This window comes from Candoia aspera, chromosome 1, assembly GCF_035149785.1.
Source record: "Candoia aspera isolate rCanAsp1 chromosome 1, rCanAsp1.hap2, whole genome shotgun sequence".
NCBI lineage: Eukaryota > Metazoa > Chordata > Lepidosauria > Squamata > Boidae > Candoia > Candoia aspera.
In genome coordinates this window covers 94224232-94242790 of record NC_086153.1, presented here as the reverse complement: position 1 = coordinate 94242790, position 18559 = coordinate 94224232, and the positions used below count along the sequence as shown (strand labels likewise).

The following is an 18559-nucleotide window of genomic DNA, read 5'->3' as shown; positions in this document are numbered from 1 at the left end:
ATCTGAGATTGTTAATGCTTCTTCCAGCAATTTTAACTCCAACCTTGGATTCCTCAAGCCCAGCATGTCGCATGATGTGTTCTGCGTACAAGTTGAATAGGTAGGTTGAGAGTATACAGCCCTGCCATACTCCTTTCCCAATCGTAAACCAGTCCATTGTTCCATGGTCTGTTCTTACTGTTGCTACTTGGTCGTTATACAGATTCTTCAGGAGGCAGACAAGATGACTTGGTATCCCCATACTGCTAAGAACTTGCCACAATTTGTTATGGTCCACATAGTCAAAGGCTTTAGAATGGTCAATAAAACAGAAATAGATGTTTTTCTGAAACTCCCTGGCTTTTTCCATTATCCAGCGGATATTGGCAATTTGGTCCCTAGTTCCTCTGCCTTTTCTAAACCCAGCTTGTACATCTGGCAATTCTCGCTCCATGAATTGCTGAAGTCTACCTTGCAGGATCTTGAGCATTACCTTACTGGCATGTGAAATGAGTGCCACTGTTCGATAGTTTGAACATTCTTTAGTGTTCCCCTTTTTTGGTATGGGGATATAAGTTGATTTTTTCCAATCTGATGGCCATTCTTGTGTTTTCCAAATTTGCTGGCATATAACATGCATTACCTTGACAGCATCATCTTGCAAGATTTTGAACAGTTTAGCTGGGATGCCGTTGTCTCCTGCTGCCTTCTCATTAGCAATGCTTCTTAAGGCCCATTCAACCGCACTCTTCAGGATGTCTGGCTCTAGCTCACTGACCACACTGTCAAAGCTATCCCCGATATTGTTATCCTTCCTATACAGGTCTTCCGTATATTCTTGCCACCTTTTCTTGATCTCTTCTTCTTCTGTTAGGTCCTTGCCATCTTTGTTTTTGATCATACCCATTTTGGCCTGGAATTTACCTCCGATGTTTGTAATTTTCTGGAAGAGGTCTCTTGTCCTTCCTATTCTATTGTCTTCTTCCACTTCCATGCATTGCTTGTTTAAAAATAATTCCTTATCTCTTTTGGCTAACCTCTGGAATTTTGCATTTAATTGGGCATATCTCCCCCTATCGCTGTTGCCTTTTGCTTTCCTTCTTTCTTGGGCTACTTCTAGTGTCTCAGCAGACAGCCATTTTGCCTTCTTGGTTTTCTCTTTCTTTGGGATGTATTTTGTTGCCGCCTCCTGAACAATGTTGCGAACTTCTGTCCATAGTTCTTCCGGGACCATATCTACTAAGTCCAGTCCCTTAAATCTATTCTTCACCTCCACTGCATATTCCTTAGGAATATTAGTGAGCTCATATCTAGCTGATCTGTGGGTCTTCCTTAATCTCTTGAGTCTGATCCTAAATTGTACAAGAAGAAGTTTGTGATCTGAACTACAGTCAGCTCCAGGTCTTGTTTTTACCAACTGTACAGATGTCCGCCACCTTTGGCTGCAAAGGATGTAGTCCATCTGATTTTGGTGTTGTCCATCTGGTGAAGTCCATGTATAAAGCCGTCTCTTAGGTTGTTGGAAGGGAGTGTTTGTTATGCAGAGTGAGTTGTCTTGGCAAAATTCTATCAGCCTATGTCCTGCTTCGTTTTGTTCTCCCAGGCCATGCTTACCTGTAATTCCAGGTGTCATTTGACTGCCCACCTTAGCATTCCAGTCTCCTGTGATGAAAATAACATCTCTTTTAGGAATGTTGTCCAGTAGGTGCTGCAGATCCTCATAGAAAAGCTCTACTTCAGCTTCTTCAGCATCTGTGGTTGGGGCGTATATTTGGATCACTGTGATGTTAGATGGCTTGCCCTGAATTCGAATTGAGATCATTCTATTATTTTTTGGATTGTATCCAAGCACTGCTTTAGCCACTTTACTATTAATTATGAAGGCTACTCCATTTCTTCTGTGGTCCTCTTGTCCACAGTAGTAGATTGTTAAGAACAGCGACATCACACTGACAACAAAGGTCCGCATAGTGAAAGCAATGGTGTTCCCCATAGTAACATATGGCTGCGAGAGCTGGACCATAAGGAAGGCTGAGAGAAGGAAGATAGATGCTTTTGAACTGTGGTGTTGGAGGAAAATTCTGAGAGTGCCTTGGACTGCAAGAAGATCAAACCAGTCCATCCTCCAGGAAATAAAGCCAGACTGCTCACTTGAGGGAATGATATTAAAGGCAAAACTGAAATACTTTGGCCACATAAGGAGAAGACAGGACACCCTGGAGAAGGTGCTGATGCTAGGGAGAGTGGAAGGCAAAAGGAAGAGGGGCCGACCAAGGGCAAGATGGATAGATGATATTCTGGAGGTGACGGACTCATCCCTGGGGGAGCTGGGGTGTTGACGACTGACAGGAAAATCTGGTGTGGGCTGGTCCTTGAAGTCACGAAGAGTCGGAAGCGACTAAACAAATAAAAAACAATGGTTTAGAAAGAGAAGGCAAAACATTAGTATGAGGCTTACTGTAGCTCATCCTGCTAGAGGTATCACATGGTTTTCCAGTCTAAATATTTTGTATCATTTTACCTGTCAAATGTTTTAGCCAGTTTTACTGCACATATTGTGCAAAGCTGCAGTTTCTTTAATAATGATTTCTAAAATAAGACAGAATTGTCTGGTTCCAACAGGACATTAGGTTTATAAAGGGCTGATGAAGAAGGACTCTGATGAATTAGAAAGAGTGCAGAGAGACAAGAGTAACATGATAGTGAGGGGCTTGGAGGCTAAAGCCTATGAAGAACATTAAAGGAATTGGGTATATTTAGCCTAAAAAAGAGAAGGCCAAGGGGAGACATGATAGCAGTCTTCAAAGGGTTGCTTTAAGCCTTGAAGGGAAGAGGATCCCAGGGAAGAGGACGTGCATTTGTTCCCCATAGAACGTGAGGGTAGGACAAGAACCAATGGATGGAAGAGAGTTTGTCTCATTAAGCTGTGCCTTAGCTTGGTCTGGAATGGGGACAAAGGGAATGGTATAAAAGTGATTGTCATTTACCTCTTTCTTGGAAGATTTACAGAGGGAGATCCAACCTTGAAATTAGGAGGAATTTCCTGACCATGAGAGCTGTTAAGCAGTGGAACAACCTGCCTTTTAGAATCATGGGCACTCCATCACTGGAGATTTTTAAGTAATTGGACAGCCATTTGCCTGGGATGGTCTGATTCCTGCCCTGGGTGGGGTCTGGGACTAGAAGAGCCAGTCTGATTAGTAGTTAAAGTGTTGGACTAGAAGGCCATGAATTCTAGGCAACCTTTAGGCATGAAACCAGGTGGATGACTTTGGGCCAGTCTCTCTCAGCCCAACTCAGCTCACAGGGTCATTGTTGCAGGGAAAATAGGAAGCAAGAGCATTATGTACACAGCCTTGAGTCATACAAAATAAAGTTAGGATACAAATCTAATAATAACTAAGTATTTCAGTTATTTTTTAAAAGTTGTAAAAGTAAAGGTGGGATATAAATCTAATAATAAAATGAAAAAGGTTATTTTCTATTTTACATTTTTACATATTGAAATTGGTTATTTTACCTTTTGGAAATATGGGTACCTTACAGTGACTAATGGGTTTTATATCCCAATAGATATACCACTCATCCTCTAAATTTGAGAGATCACTTGGGTGACTGACCCAGATACTCTCAAGGGCATTTTTTCATCTAGCATGGGTAGATGGCTAACACAGGTGAAGGAAAGCTCATATCCAAATGAATAAGAGAGATATTCTTGATTGAATCTATTCTATGACAGTGATAGAAAAAAGAAAGAATACTCTCATGTACCATTATATTATCCTGGTGTCATCCAGCAGAGCATTTTTGAGATCTAGCATCAGTTAGTACTACCACTGAATGCAACCTATGACTTATTTTAGGAGAAAAGCTTTCATATTTATCATGATTTTGATGCAGTAATTAATGCCATACTGCAGTATTAGATGCTTGATCAAGTATAGTCTTCTGTTTCTATTATTTGCCCTTGCAAATAATTATTATTTTATAAATTTATCAGGAATACAATTAAATTGTATTAAATTTATCAGGAAGGGCTGGAAAATGCTTTAGAGAATGAAAGTAAAATCCCAGGTTATTTAGAGGAAGGGTTAATTAGACTAGTCTCAAAGTCGTAATGGACTAGCTAGCCTAGATCTAGATGTTGCTTACCTAAGTTATAGATTAATGGTTAATGATCCCTTCCTGGACAAGGTGATCAAGTGAACGATTCCATTTACTGTTGACTACCCTGTTTATTAGGGACGTGGTGGTGCTGCAGGTTAAACCGCTGAGCTCCTGAGCTTGCCAATCAGAAGGTCGGTGGTTCGAATCTGCGTGACGGGGTAAGCTCCCGTTGCTAGTCCCAGCTCCTGGCAACCTAGCAGCTCGAAAACATGCAAATGTGAGTAGATTAATAGGTACCACTTCGGCAGGCAGGTAATGGCATTCCATTTAGTCATGCCAGCCACATGATCACGGAAGTGTCTACGGACAAACGCCGGCTCTTCGGCTTTGAAACGGAGATGAGCACGGCCCCCTAGAGTCGGACACGACTGGACTTAATGTCAAGGGAAACCTTTACCTTTACCCTGTTTATTACCTACAGCCATTTGGAAATCAAGCCTGTTTTTGGTTGCCCTGTGGAATGATTTTTGTCAAGAGAAAAGCAGGAAAAATGAGTCTCTGTTGATTTTCTCTACATTGTTATACAATAAACTATAGCATCCACCCAGACAGGCTGTCTGGGATGGGATTCTGCTAGACATTTCTAATGTTGGATTGTTATTGCCTAGCTCTCCTAGTAGCATTGGGTTTAACACCTATGCAATGTTGATCTGGTTTGAGGTATCTCCATTCTATCAATGATACCCTCAGCTCAAATCTGTATTTTTCTCTTATATTTGCCCTGCAATCATGATTCTTAAGGCAATTTAGCATAGTTCAGCTTCTGATTTATGGTACTAAAATGGCTAGGATCTAAAAACAGTAGCTAAGGGCTATTATAGTTTGGAAAGGAATTCACTACTGTTTATTTACATCCTAATATTAAAGTTGGCTTCTCTGTAGTGCCAGCCAAACACTCAAGCCACTATGCAGACTCCTTCATTGAACTGTTTTCTCCCATCTTTAAGCTCTATACCTACATGCAGCCATGCAATTAAATCTCTTGAGAGAGAACAGAGGTGAGTTCCCCCTTCTGTTGCTGTTCTCATCTCCTTACAAGAATCAGAAAATACACGTCTGCTGCAGAAAATGTTCTCTACTTTGCTGGCTTGATGTGGAATTTTGAACCTTGCCAGTTAAGGTGTTGAACTAGGACCAGGGAGAGTCAGGCTCAAGGGCCCGCTTGGCCATGGGAGTTGACTGGGTAAATTTGGGCTGGTCAATATTTCTCAGCCCAACTCATTCCACATAGCTCCTCCATAGGGGAAAAATGGAGGCTAAAGTGCTATTTCATCATCATGAACTCAGAGGAATATAAATGCATTTATGTGTTGAATAAATGCTCCTCAGTTTGTAGAGGACTTATTTTCACTCTTCCCTCACAGAATCCGATGCAGAAGGTTAGAATTCCCAAAAATAGCTAGCAGAGCAATTATTTAATTCAATCTCAGTGTAACTGAATAAATTTTGATATCAGGCATTAAGTGATTGCAAACTCTAGAGGCCACCTTTTAAAGCCACTCTTGGTTTTAATAGCCTTCTGGAATCCCTTGAAGATCTGGCTTTTCTGTCAGGCACTGGGGCCAGTTTGTCAGTAAAGCCAGATGTGTATGGTTTGATTGGATGTAATTTTAGGGGCCTTAGCTTTACTCTAATGTTGCTTTATAATTTCTTCTTTTTATGTTTTGCATTGTGAGCTGCCTGACATCACAAGATTCAGGTGGGCAGCTAAAGAAATTCAATAATAAATAAATAAATTTTAAAAATTCAATAAATAAATAAATAAATAAATACCGTTTATTCATTCCTCTGGCATTTTGCTAAAGTAAAAGCAATTTATTCTGGAGACGGAGGACAATGACAGTAAGGAGAAACTATTTTGATAAAACATCTCTAAAATACACCTCTCTCTAGGCATGGAAGTGACAAGCAAGAGAAACGAACAGTGCAGTTCCATTTAGAAGCAAGGCTCCGTACATTAACTAGGATTTATGCCCCATGAAGTACATATGTAGAATTTCAGCTGAAGATGGCAAGGGAGGAGCTTATGTACTGAGAAAAGCGTAGCCATCGCTATCCCACTTCCAGCAGTCCCTGGCTGGGCTGGTACCTCCCTCCTTGGTACAAAAGAGCGGTCCCTGTTGTCCCCTTCCGTTGATTAGTCAAGAACACCAAAGGAACCCTTTGGGGAGCAGCAGCAACAAGAGTGGAGGGATGACCCAGCAGAAGGTAAGGCAGAGATGCCACGATAGGGAATTGGGACCACCGATCTGGATCCCCACTATAATAAAGTTCTGAAGGACTCTTCTAGAAATGAATTAGCAGCCCATTGAAAAGTTAAAGTCCATCTAAAAGTGTGCCAAATAATTTGGGAAAATTCATGTTATTTACTTACAGGATCTGTTTGCCAATGGAAATTTTCTATGACCTATCAATTACTGCTGGGATTGTCTATGAACCGTATTTCCCCCATAGTGAAATCTTGGGTTTGCACATAGTCTTGTGCAGCTTGATGAATATGCCATACCACATTCCCTCCAACAGCCTAAATGACAAACACCACATTGCTAAACAAAGCATACTTTTTGATATTTTCTATCTTTTGATTTGGATCTGTTATTTTTAACAGGGTTAGTAAGAAAAATTTTACTGTCTGGTTTCAAGCCAAAATTGTAGTGTCCTCAGTGTTTATGAAGATGGTGACGTACTTGGCAGTGAAAAGGATATGTTTGGCCTATGTTGACAGTTTCTCCCTCGCGTTAAGCCTGTGTATACATTCCTCACCCCACCCCAGCTGACTGAATATAGCTCTTAATCTTACTACATGATATGCTCTAGTCTGTGACAGGGTATGCTGTAGTCATTGATTTGGCTTTTATGCTACTACGAGTCCTCATTCTTGTAGTAGGTAGCCCTGTTTTCTGCTCAGCTCTTTCCTCTGTGGCTCAGGGTGCAGTGAGGCATGCTGAGTCACTCTGTCCCTGCTTCTGCTGTTCTGGATAGCAGGCTACACAATAATTGAGAAAGAAGTTGTGTGTGTGTGTGTGTGTTTGTACAAAGTCTTATCTGAAAAACATTTACATCCTTGACTAGGGAACTAGAAACCATCAACAATACTTGGAGAGTGCTATGACGCCTGAAGAAAATAGCATGGCCACATGAAGACTGGATTTTGGCTGCAATCCTAAACACTCCTTCTTGGAAGGCTGGGTTGATTTTAGAGGGATTTCATTGGAACATTTAGCACCCATACCCCAATCTGAAATGAACTTCCTCAAAAGAAAGTCCTTGTTTCAATGGTTTACTTTCAAGTAAGCATTGCAGTACAGTTCAAGCATGATCACTCACAGGGTCCAAAAATGAAGGGAGCTATCCAGTATGTTGATCATACACATGTATGCACCGCATTATAACAATTTATCAGAATCAGCTAACAATAATAGCTGGGCTCTTTCTCTGACATGACTTCTAATAATAAACTGAAAACCCAACTATCACCTCATCCAATATTTTAGCAGTGATCTCTCATATATTCTAGACTCTTCCTTTGAGATAAAGCAGAGAATTACAAGTAGTCCTTGTTTAGCGACCACAATTGGGACCAACAACTCAGTTGTTAAGAGAAGTGGTTGCTAAGTGAAACCACAACTGTGCTTATGATCTTACTTCAGCTTTCCTTTGGTTTACAGACCTGTGAAGGTCATAAATGCGACAATTGGTTGCAGTTACTTTTGATCACTGTTGTAACTGCAAACAGTTGCTGTACGAGGCAGTCACTAAACAAGGACTACCTGTAGTCCCCCTGCACTACATTACAATCAGTAATTCAGCTGCCAAACAAATGATTTAGTTTCATTTGAACAAAAGAATTCTGGAAATTTAAAAGGTATGTTATTACATAAAGGACATTATCCCTACAGATATGCAAAGCAGCCTGCACCAAATTCTCAAAGAGCAACTTGCACAGACGAAACCCTTCTTCTAGCCAACTCTACTTAGAAACTCTCAGTTCTTACTTCTAACAAAAGGTACATCTTGGTTGCCTATTTGTCTGTCCCTGATAAACACTGATGCACAGATAAACCTTATCTACACACAGTTGGAAAGCACCCAAATCCTGTAAGTGAATTATCTGGTCAATCCACAATACCAAGCATAGTGTTCATTCGGCAAGTGCTCGGCCAATTGGATTGCAAAGATGAAGCTGGTCAAATTCACAGCAAGACAATCAGCAGCCCAATTTTGCTATGCTTTTGGGTTTTCAAACCTTGCAGAAAAAGGTAATCGGGGCCAAGCTCTGATTAAAAAAAATCTCCACCTCCTGGTTTCAGTGTACTATTAGCCCATGCAGTATATCGTGCAATCCTGAATATTAATAAAATCTTTGTTTAAAAAATGAAAATGCTTAATTAGAATATATTACTGTACAGATAGATTTCTATTCAAACCAAACAGGAAAAGAGAATTAAAATGCAGAAAAAAATAGATGAATTGATGCAGCTTTACCTGGACTCAGTGTTCTCCTGGTGTCTTTGCTTACAGCTCCCATCATCCTTAGCCAACATGGCCACTGCTGCAGATGATGGGAGTTGTAGTCTAGTATATCTGAAAAGTGAGGGGTTAGCTTAACCAAGACTGGCATCCTTGTGAAGGGGAAGGAAGTCTCAGGGTCACCAAAGACGTCTGGCATTTTGTAATGTTTCTGCTTATTTATAAATATACTGTAAGGGCTGGGCATAAGTGGATATTCAGTTGAATTACTCCCAAATGCACCCCCCTAGATAAGAACTTCAGGAACAAAGCTAGCTGTTGTCGTTGGTAATTCAGAATCGAAATTCAGCTCTCTGATGCAATTCACAGCCTGCCAGTTTATTGCTCTTTTTGTATACCTTATCCTTTGTCCTTGGACAGATTTTGAGTGGCAGTATGATCTACCACACAGTTCACTTGAAAATATTATGAGTTGTCACTTATGGCTTTATCTTGTCCTTTATACCGCAAATAATAACTTAAAAAAAACTTACATAGGGAGAGGTAATACTAACTATTTGTTTAAACTTACGTAGCTACAACAGAAATATTTATTGTGAATATTTATACCACTGCAGAAAGGTCACATATAGAATTTACTGGTTCTGGTGGTGTATAATTCTGTGAAACAGAGTCTCAAGGTCTGGTGACATTTTGGTTGTGCAACCTTTGGGGTCTCCAAGGACACAAAAGTGTTGCTGGAGGTTGCATGCAGCTGCCAACTCCTGTGTTACATACATGGACTTTATCAGGTTGATGATTCATTCCTTTTCTTTGGCAGTCACAAGGAAAGTGGAATTATCTTCACACTTTTAAAAACAAACTGCAATTCCCTGTTATTTCTGATTCCAGACTACAGTTTAGTTAAACTCACATTGTCAAATAAGATAAGAGTAAAATCATGGATTATCTTTGTACTTACCTAATTTGCACTGATATATGATGAACTTTTCTTTACATCATGGGATTCTAAAAAAGCTCAACACCTTTTGTTGATAAATCATTGACACACTACGAAGACTGTTCACTCAAAACTAACTCTCACTGAATTCAGTGAGGTAAGCAGGTCCTCGTGTTAAAACAAAATCACCTTTTTATTCTAGGGACCTTCATATTGAACAAGTGTATTTTTCTGCTTTTTGTGACAATGTGAGTACAACATGCTGTATTTCTAATTTATTCTTCCTGTTGTTAACAGGTTCTTTTCATTTCTTTGGTGGTTGTAGCCCTTGGACTAGGTTTAGGACTTGGACTGAAGAAATCTGTGCCACCACAAGGTATGTTTACTTCAGATGAACCAAAATGGTTAAGAAAGGGCCAAGTCACTGAGCTGATATAGCTGTATTTAAGTTGTATCCAGCCCTTTTCATTTAAAGATTACTCTGATTCGAGCTTGACTCATGGTGACAACATGCACATGTCCATCTGGTCTTCTTGACAACAGTGTTGAAGTGGTTTGCACCTGAGTTCTGGGTTTTTATTTATTTATTTACTTCCCAGGCCTGTTTTAGCCCTGAGATTTGTGATGGTCTCCCATCTAGGTTTTCACAAGATTGGAGCCTCTGAACTGATAGGCTGGGAGAGATTCAGATCCTGGCCACATGGGCATTCTTTACTCACCAACTAAGAGAACAGCCTCTTCGCAAGTTCACACACACAGGCCATGAGTAAAAGACTGAAGAAGCCACTGCCTCTATAACCTAAGGGATAATTGCTGGGATCTCTGTAATTTCCCTACCCCCTTTCAATAAGCCTTGTTAGAAAAAACTTTGGGAGAATCTCAGGAAGAACTTGACATCAGCTAAGGTTGGTTAAGTGATGCCAGCCATGGAACATTGCTTTTTTGTGAGGAAACAAAGATTTACATATATTTTGTATGTGCTGATTTAGATGGAGAGACATAGATTTAGAAAAAGATAAACCAGTCAAAATGCTCTTGAATCCTGATCACTTCATGGGCACAACAGTCGTTTTCCAAAGTTTTTTTTCCAACTTCCTCGTGTAGCCTCTAGCCTTCAGTCCTGGATTTCCTAGTAGTCTCCTATATTAACTATGCCCAACTCTGCTTAGCATCTCAGCCCAGAAAACATCACTCAGATGCTGTCGTCTGATAATGCTTTAGAAATAGTAACTGCAATTTAACTAGAAATACAACATAACCCATCAGAGTTTGACATCATGCAGTTGGCTTGCCTACTTACTTTTCTCGGTAATTAGCAACTCCAAAGCCCTTATTCTCCTTTGTTGTCCATTAGCATTAAACTGGACTTGAATACTACATAGTCCTTTAATCATACTAACATAGAGTAGTGAGCACTGAGATTCAGAGTGTTCCAGAATGTTAAGCCTCATTAGATTAAGAGCTCTTTTTAGGAAGCACAGTACAGGTTGCTAGAGGAAGTTGCCATAGATGAACGATAAGGCACACAAAATGCTTTTTTACTTGCACTCAGTATCATTTGAAACTTTTTAAATAACTCACTTGAAATACAGCCTTCACAAAATAATCACAGGATGATTAATGTACTCTGCCAAGTAAACATAGGTGAAATGAACTCATCCTTAAAATTCCAGTGCTCATATATTAATATGTCATATGACTAAGAAAGTAAATAACAGATGTGAGAATGAGTGCCCTTCTGAAAAAGACATTGAATTCTCAGTCTTGACTGATTTTACAAAAGTTTTTAGATCCTCAGGCATAAATCTTAGGATTTAAAATGTATGTCCCTCCTTCTAATAGCAGTTAGGCAGTGAGTACCAAGAACAGTGCTGTTACTGGATTGTTTTTAGCTGTCTTGCTATTTTTTTCCTCTGTATGAGGTTGTTGTTAGCTGCTCAGAGTCATTTTGATTGGAGAGGCATTCAAGCAGGAATGGATAAATACACTTTTAGAACCAAACAGGGCTCCTGCCACAAGAAGCAGCTCCTTCAAAAGATGCTGAACTTTTTGGCAACTAACCATGGAATCCTGAGTGTTAGTTGGAAATGCTAAAAGGAAAATTGTGAGTGGAAAGTCTTGCTTCAGCTGTTACAACTTCCGTTTGCCTTTCTAGAAGCTGTTTTTCATTCCATCAAACTAAACAAGGGGAACAATTTGTACATTAGTCTTTCCCCTTCCAAGATAAATAAAAGGCTTTGATGATTTATGATCATTAATGTTATTATCACAGCTGTTTATTAATACAGTTCCCAGGCTAGTTTATATTCAGTCAGTGAAAAAAGAAAAGTCTGTGTCCTCATACTTATGACCTGAGAGGTAAGAAAGAAAAAAAAAGGACGAGGAAGAAAAAGAAAAGAGAAGTCAACAATTCTTAAATTGGAAACTAGTTTTTTTTTAATTAGAACAAGCAGAGTCATGGTTTTTAGAGCCAGCTAAAATTGCATGACAATGTTTCTCAATGGATTTTCAAAGAAAAATGCATGAAGAAAATTATGGGGGAAAAGGCCTATCAGTGTCTTTTTGCCTATTTGCCAAGAAGTGTGAGTGATTAATATTTGGAGCTTCCCATAGTTTTTCTGAGAAGAGTCATTTTTTTAATTAACAGTACTGTTAAAAGAAATACTTAAAATACTCCCCTCAACCATTATGTCCTAAAAGTCCATTGCCAAAAACTAGGAATCATATGAAATAAGACTGCTTAATACCATTTTTGATGAAGGTCATAAAATACTGCTTAGTGCCTTTTTTGATAAAGGTAACAAAGACTGCTTGTTTAATGACCCTAGCAAATATGTGATCAAACAGAAACTGGCAGCCTCTCTCTTCGTCTTTTTTCATGATCAGTCACAATCCCTCGAGAACCAGTCTTTTACCATTTGTAAAGGTGAGCCAACACTTACAGAACCAGCTGGACACTGTTCAAGAAGAGGAGCTTGATGAAGAGAGCTTGACTCTTTCAGCAGAGTTGAGGAGGTGGCCCTGCTTTCCTTTCCTTCCCATTTCCCTCTTCTGTGACTTAGTGCAAAAGGCAGCATCTAGGGGACATCTGGAGGGGAAGCCTGATCAAGAAGAGATAGGAAGCAGAACCATTCGGCTGAAAAGCTCCGTCTGATGGAGCAGTTTGCTTTTCAGCATGGTGATGGAATGCTCTGCTTCCCATCTCATCTCCTGGTGCTGCAGTGCTCCTTATGAAATATAGATGAGGGAGGATAGACAGACAGACAGACAGACAGACAGACAGACAGACAGACAGATGAACCTCCTTCATCACATCTGATTTAGCCTTAATATCCTACCTAAAACTAAAGAATAGGGTAGGATTAATATTCCTAGCATGCATAAAGGAGGAGGAGAATAAAGTTATAGAAAGAAGCTCAAGATAACCTTCTAAGGACCAGAGGTTCAGGTTGCCTGACTGTACCCATCTCACATGTGTCAGGATTGAATGACACCATCTCATGCTAAGCTCCCTTGAGTAAATTGAAAAGGAATTAAAGATTTTTACTTTTATCACTGGTGACGTATGACTTTGGTCTGGCCTATATTGATTATGCATATTAAAAGCAGGATGTAGAAGTCTCCAGAAACGAAAATCAGTCTAGTTTAAGCTCAGATTCAGTCACAGGAGATTTTCAGATAAAGTGAATTTCATATTTACATTATATCGTAGTGCCTGGTTTCATGCTACTGAGGTATGGCATGAAGACGCAGACACAGCTAGGTCTTCAAAAGATAGCTGGAATCAAAGCATATAATATCAGCTTAGCAGTTTATTAGCCAGGTCTGCTAATCACTATGCCTGTCACTTCTTAATGGTATTAGTGTGGTTATTGATGAGGCATGAAAGATTAACTTTCAGTGAGCTATGATAGTTCATTCCTAAGTACACTGGTGATTCAAGATAGCCTTGGACATTAAAGAGAAAGTGATAGAGAAGTGATTGAATTCCCTATTTTTATGTCCTGGTGCTATTGGCAGAGCTGGAATTCATATAACTCATTGCATTAAACATGCACATAGATGAAGAAGAGTCCTTTGCTGGAGTAAATGTGTGAAGCTTCTCTTGAAGTCCACTCCTGTAGGCACTTTCACTGTCTGAAATGAAAGGTCTCTCTCTCCCTCTCTCTCTCTCTCTATATATAGTATATATAAAATATAATATATATAATGCATGGATGCATGTTTGGGTGCTTTACCTATACACTTATTTTCAGAAGATGTGGAAATAATTGTTCATCTCTTTTTAAAATTCTCTTTCATTCTTCATCCAGTGAGCTGCAGATACAGATGTAATGAAACATTCAGTCAGGAGACATCAGGCTGTAGCTGTGATGACAAGTGTATGGAACGCCAAGCTTGCTGCTGGGATTATGAGGATACTTGTGTGCTACCAAGTACGTGCAACTTTCCTAACCAGCTGATTTCATCCTAAACTGAATCATGATTTTCAAAGCAAATGCACCATTCCGCTTCTCAGAACATGAACAGCCTTACTCAATGGAGCAGAATGTTCCTTTCTATAGGGAAATTAATAGGCATTGATTCTATGTATGCTTTGACTAGGTCAAGTGATAAAGAGGTTCATGACTGCTCAGTAGCATTTGATCGCCAGTGTTCACAACCATTTCAAACAGTTGTATGAAGTTCTGCAGATTGTGTCCTTTTCCTGGAAATGAAGGTTTAATATACCCAAAGAAAACACTGTAGCCAGGTGGACCTTGGTGACTCTGTATATGTTGTTGAACTACAATTCCCAGCATTCTCAGCCAATAAGACTTGTATTAAAACGTTAGCAAGTATAGTTCAGCAACATTTGGAGGGCCATAGGTTTTCAACTTTTGATACAGATTTAATCTGTGGCAAGGGCATCTACGTGGACAATCATACCCAAAACTTGCATGATTATTGCCAGAAAAGCACTCACTGTTCTGGCAGTAACATTTGCTGGTACTCATTGGCTTAATAAAGCAAAATATTAATTAACCTTTTGATCATGTAAAAACCTGCTTCTTTCTTTAATTTGTTATGTGCTTCAACAGAGTGCAAAAGGCTTCAGTTTATCATAGTTTTACATTCTACATGAATCAGAAACTATTTATTTATTTGTTTGTTTGTTTGTTTGTTTATTTTTCAAATTTCTATCACTGCCCATCTCCCCCAAAAAGGGGGACTCTGGGCAGTTTACAATAAAATCATACAATAACTATGGTTATCAGCTTCAGAACAGTCTATAGTTTGAAGATGATTTCAGATCTTGTCTTATTCTGAAGCTGGTAGTTATCACAATTCAGACAAACTATGGTTAATTGAAGACATTCATATTACAGTGAAGACTTTTGTATCACATTCAAACATAACAAGGAGGGGAAAGGCCAATGGCTGGCTCAAACAGAGGTAGCTAAACATAAGGGAGCCAAGCTTGTTCATATCTTGGTTTATCAAACCATGTTTGTCTGAATATGGACTCTGTATGAAATACCCTGCATATTTTAACATGATAAGGTAAATTATATGTTATGACTTATTTTTAATTGCTATGGTTGCTCTGCAAATTGGAAGATGATTTTCAAAAGCCTCCCCAGGAGTAAGACTGGAGGCTGCCCCATCTAAGCTTTCTCAAAAGCCATTTGAGCCATCCTTCTGAATTCCCAAAGCATACGTGTAAATGCGTCTATCAATACAGAATAATTATAGCAATGTGCAAGGCCCTTATTCCAAGGATATGAGGTTTTAGAATATCTATCATACCACTATCATTTAGAAATCAGATGAAAAGGCATTATATATAGTATTTCTGAAAAGCAAAGACCTCTCACTACCATGTTCAAGAAGAAAGCAAACTATCCCTCAGACAGGATATATGTGCATTAATGTACATGGACAGGCACATGGATCTGCCTTCAGGAACATATTTCTAGAAATATTCCTGCTTTCTCATTGAATTCTACTTCCAGAATGGCTTTTCTTGTTATATCTTCATCTAGGTTTTCTGTACAGAGGTGCATGCATATAATAATCATTTCCATTTCTGTAGCTCAGAGTTGGTCTTGCAGTAAATTACGTTGTGGTGAGAAGCGAATGGACAATGTATTCTGCTCCTGTTCTGAAGACTGCTTGGAAAAAAAAGATTGCTGTACAGACTACAAAAGCATTTGCAAAGGTGAGGTTGAATTTTTCACAAAGCATTTTGATATATTGCCAGGGATATTTTCAGAAAAAAAGAGGAGGGAATTAAATAAAAGTTATAAGGCTACATTGGAGAACTGTTCATTGATAACAATAATACAAGTGGGACCTGACACAAAATACAGATCTAATTGACAAAAGTACTCCTTTCTAAAATCTCAGTTGACTATCCAGTCATCAGTACCTCCAGGATAGTCCTCAGAGGTTTTTTATTTATGTATTTATAATTTAGATTTATAAGGCTGCCCAACTCAGTACTGACCTTGGGTGACATACATATTTAAAAAGTAAAGATCACATTGGAATAACTGGAAAAACAGACATATACTACTGTAACTGAAACAGACACTCACATCAGATGAGCACACCCTAACCTGTCCCAGAGCCTGGGGGAAAAAAAGGTTGTCAGATATCATTTAAAGCAGTGCTGGCTGGGGAATTCTGGAAGCTGAAGCCCACACATCTTAAAGTTGCCAAGGTTGAGAAACACTGATTTAAAGTCTTGCAGGACTGAGGAAGTCTGGGAGGAACCTTTTGGGAAGGTACTAATCCATAGAGCAGGCACTGTGACAGAAAAGGATGCTTCTGTGATCCCATCAGATGGCATTGCTTAATAGATGGGACATGAAGCATGTCTGTTCTCTCAAATCTTATGGGGCAGACAGAAATAGTGGGAGAGAGGCAGTCACTCAGATAGCCGGGCCCTATGCCATGAAGGCTTTGATGGGTGATAACCAACACGTTCTGAACTTTGAACGCATTGGTAACCCATGCAGCTTACATAATAGAGGTGTTCCATGGGTGTGTCATGGTATGTCCCTAACTGCTTGCACCACTGCAATGATCTTCAAGAGTAGCTCCCTGTAAAATGCGCTGTTGTAACCCACACGTGAGGTGACCAAGGCATGAGTGATCAGTTTGTACCAGAAGCTTATGTCTTCCTTGTTGGTTGAGTTGCCAACCAAAACTCCTGAAGCTGTTCCTCCCCCCTTGTCAGCTGCAAGGAGTGGAATCACAGATGGACAAGGTGCTGTAGTGGAAAATTTTTCACCTTGTCACCTTTATCTTTTGCTTATTCATGAATAGTTGTTTTTTTTCTCCTTAACTTAAAGCTTTGTCTCTTACTCCTTTTATCTCCTTAAGATAAAAGGTTTATAGGCTAACCTTTTCTTTTTTTCTAGCTGTTGTTCTCCAGGCTAAACTTTTTCTGCTGTTCTCATCCCTTCCCTGTGTGTAGAGGGGCTAGGGAATGGCCCTGAAGGACAGGAGGAAGAGTTGCTACCAAGGCAATGATCAGACAAGCGCGGCTTAAGCCCATTCCAAGAAACTAATTTGAGTAAACATTTCGGGCAAGCCCCCTTTCTCATTCACACAACGATAAAGAGAGGGAGAGGGGAAGCACATTCAGGCTTGTAATATTCTATTAGTATAGCTGTTCCAGTCAAAGTAGTTTTAGATCTCACGTGTGGGTTACAACAGCGCATTTTACAGGGAGCTACTCTTGAAGATCATTGCACTGGTGCAAGCAGTTAGGGACATACCATGACACACCCATGGAACACCTCTATTATGTAAGCTTTCTTAGTCTGGTCTACCTTAGAGGGCAGACATTGTGTATGTATATTTCTGTGTGTATCTGTCTATCTACCCACAGCTCCATATTTGTTTATATCTTCCTTAACTCTTCTCTATTTGGGAACATAATTACTTTCCCTTGCCTGAGGTCCCCAGTTCTGATTTTCTTAATGACTCCAAGCTATCTACCAGCAGCCTCCTTTAATATCTAACTCCATTTACTTTAAGGGTCCTATTTCCCCTGTTTCTCTTCATTACAGATCAGTGCAACCAGATTTCTAGCACCCAAGTTAACTTCCCTCTGGCAATCGCCTGCCAGTTTGCACCAGATTTTAGTCTCTTTACTTGTTTCTCAGCTGTACTGCAACCAACTGGGTTAAAGCAAAGTTTAGCCAAGCATGTTAATACCTCCCTTTTGTTTCTCAGAAGAAATTTATTTGGTTAAATTCCTAACAATACAGCTGATAGAATATTAAATATTGATTCATTTAAAACAGGCTCCCCTAAAGATAAACGAAGCTAACACCCTCTTCCTCTCTATCTGAATCTGAATCTGAATGCCTGCAATTAAGATACATCTTCTCCCATGTGCTTTTCAGGAGAAACATCATGGCTGAAAGACCAATGTGCCACTTCCAGTGCTGCCCAGTGTCCAGCAGGGTGAGTCAGTTGGCAGGTTTAACAAGCTGATTAGGAAAGCAGGGTTGCTTTGCTATATAAGTAGGTAGCAAAAGAAATTTTGCTTCTTTTATTGAAAAACATGATTTCGAACTCATAAGAAAGTTTAGAGACCTGTATATGAGACATGGTGCAAACCATGGTGGTTGGTGTACAAATAACGAAAGTGACACCTGAGAAGGAGTTTGGGGACATGTTCCTTTTTTGCCTGCCAAGAAGTTTTTGCTCATCAGTGAGTTTCATGCACTGATCAATTATGTCTGCTTATTTCAGACATCCTGTGCTTTTTTCCTGCCAAATGGGTTAGGTTTAGGGTTAGGGTTATTGACCAATGGTTGACAGTTATCCTCTGTGAATTTATGCACGCAAGCCATAATCAGACCAAGGACATTGCACCAATCGATGATGTCTGCGGCAGGCAAAATCTTTGACCGGGTCATTGACTTGCTTTACTACCACTGATATTTTGGCGGGGTGGAGGTGGGACCTCTGCACCGCAGTTTACTTGTTACGATTTTTATA

The 18559-nt window shown here is 39.7% G+C and overlaps 1 protein-coding gene across 2 annotated transcripts in view; it reads left to right on the top strand.

Annotated features, from left to right (window-relative positions):
• Positions 1-18559, top strand: part of LOC134501915 (venom phosphodiesterase-like) — a 65263-nt gene that overhangs the window by 2275 nt on the left and 44429 nt on the right. For both annotated transcript variants that reach the window (XM_063309926.1, XM_063309934.1), the window contains exons 2-5: positions 9854-9932; positions 13870-13992; positions 15633-15758; positions 17959-18019. In XM_063309926.1, the coding sequence (XP_063165996.1) occupies positions 9854-9932; positions 13870-13992; positions 15633-15758; positions 17959-18019 (389 nt within the window). The remainder of the gene's footprint in view (positions 1-9853; positions 9933-13869; positions 13993-15632; positions 15759-17958; positions 18020-18559) is intronic.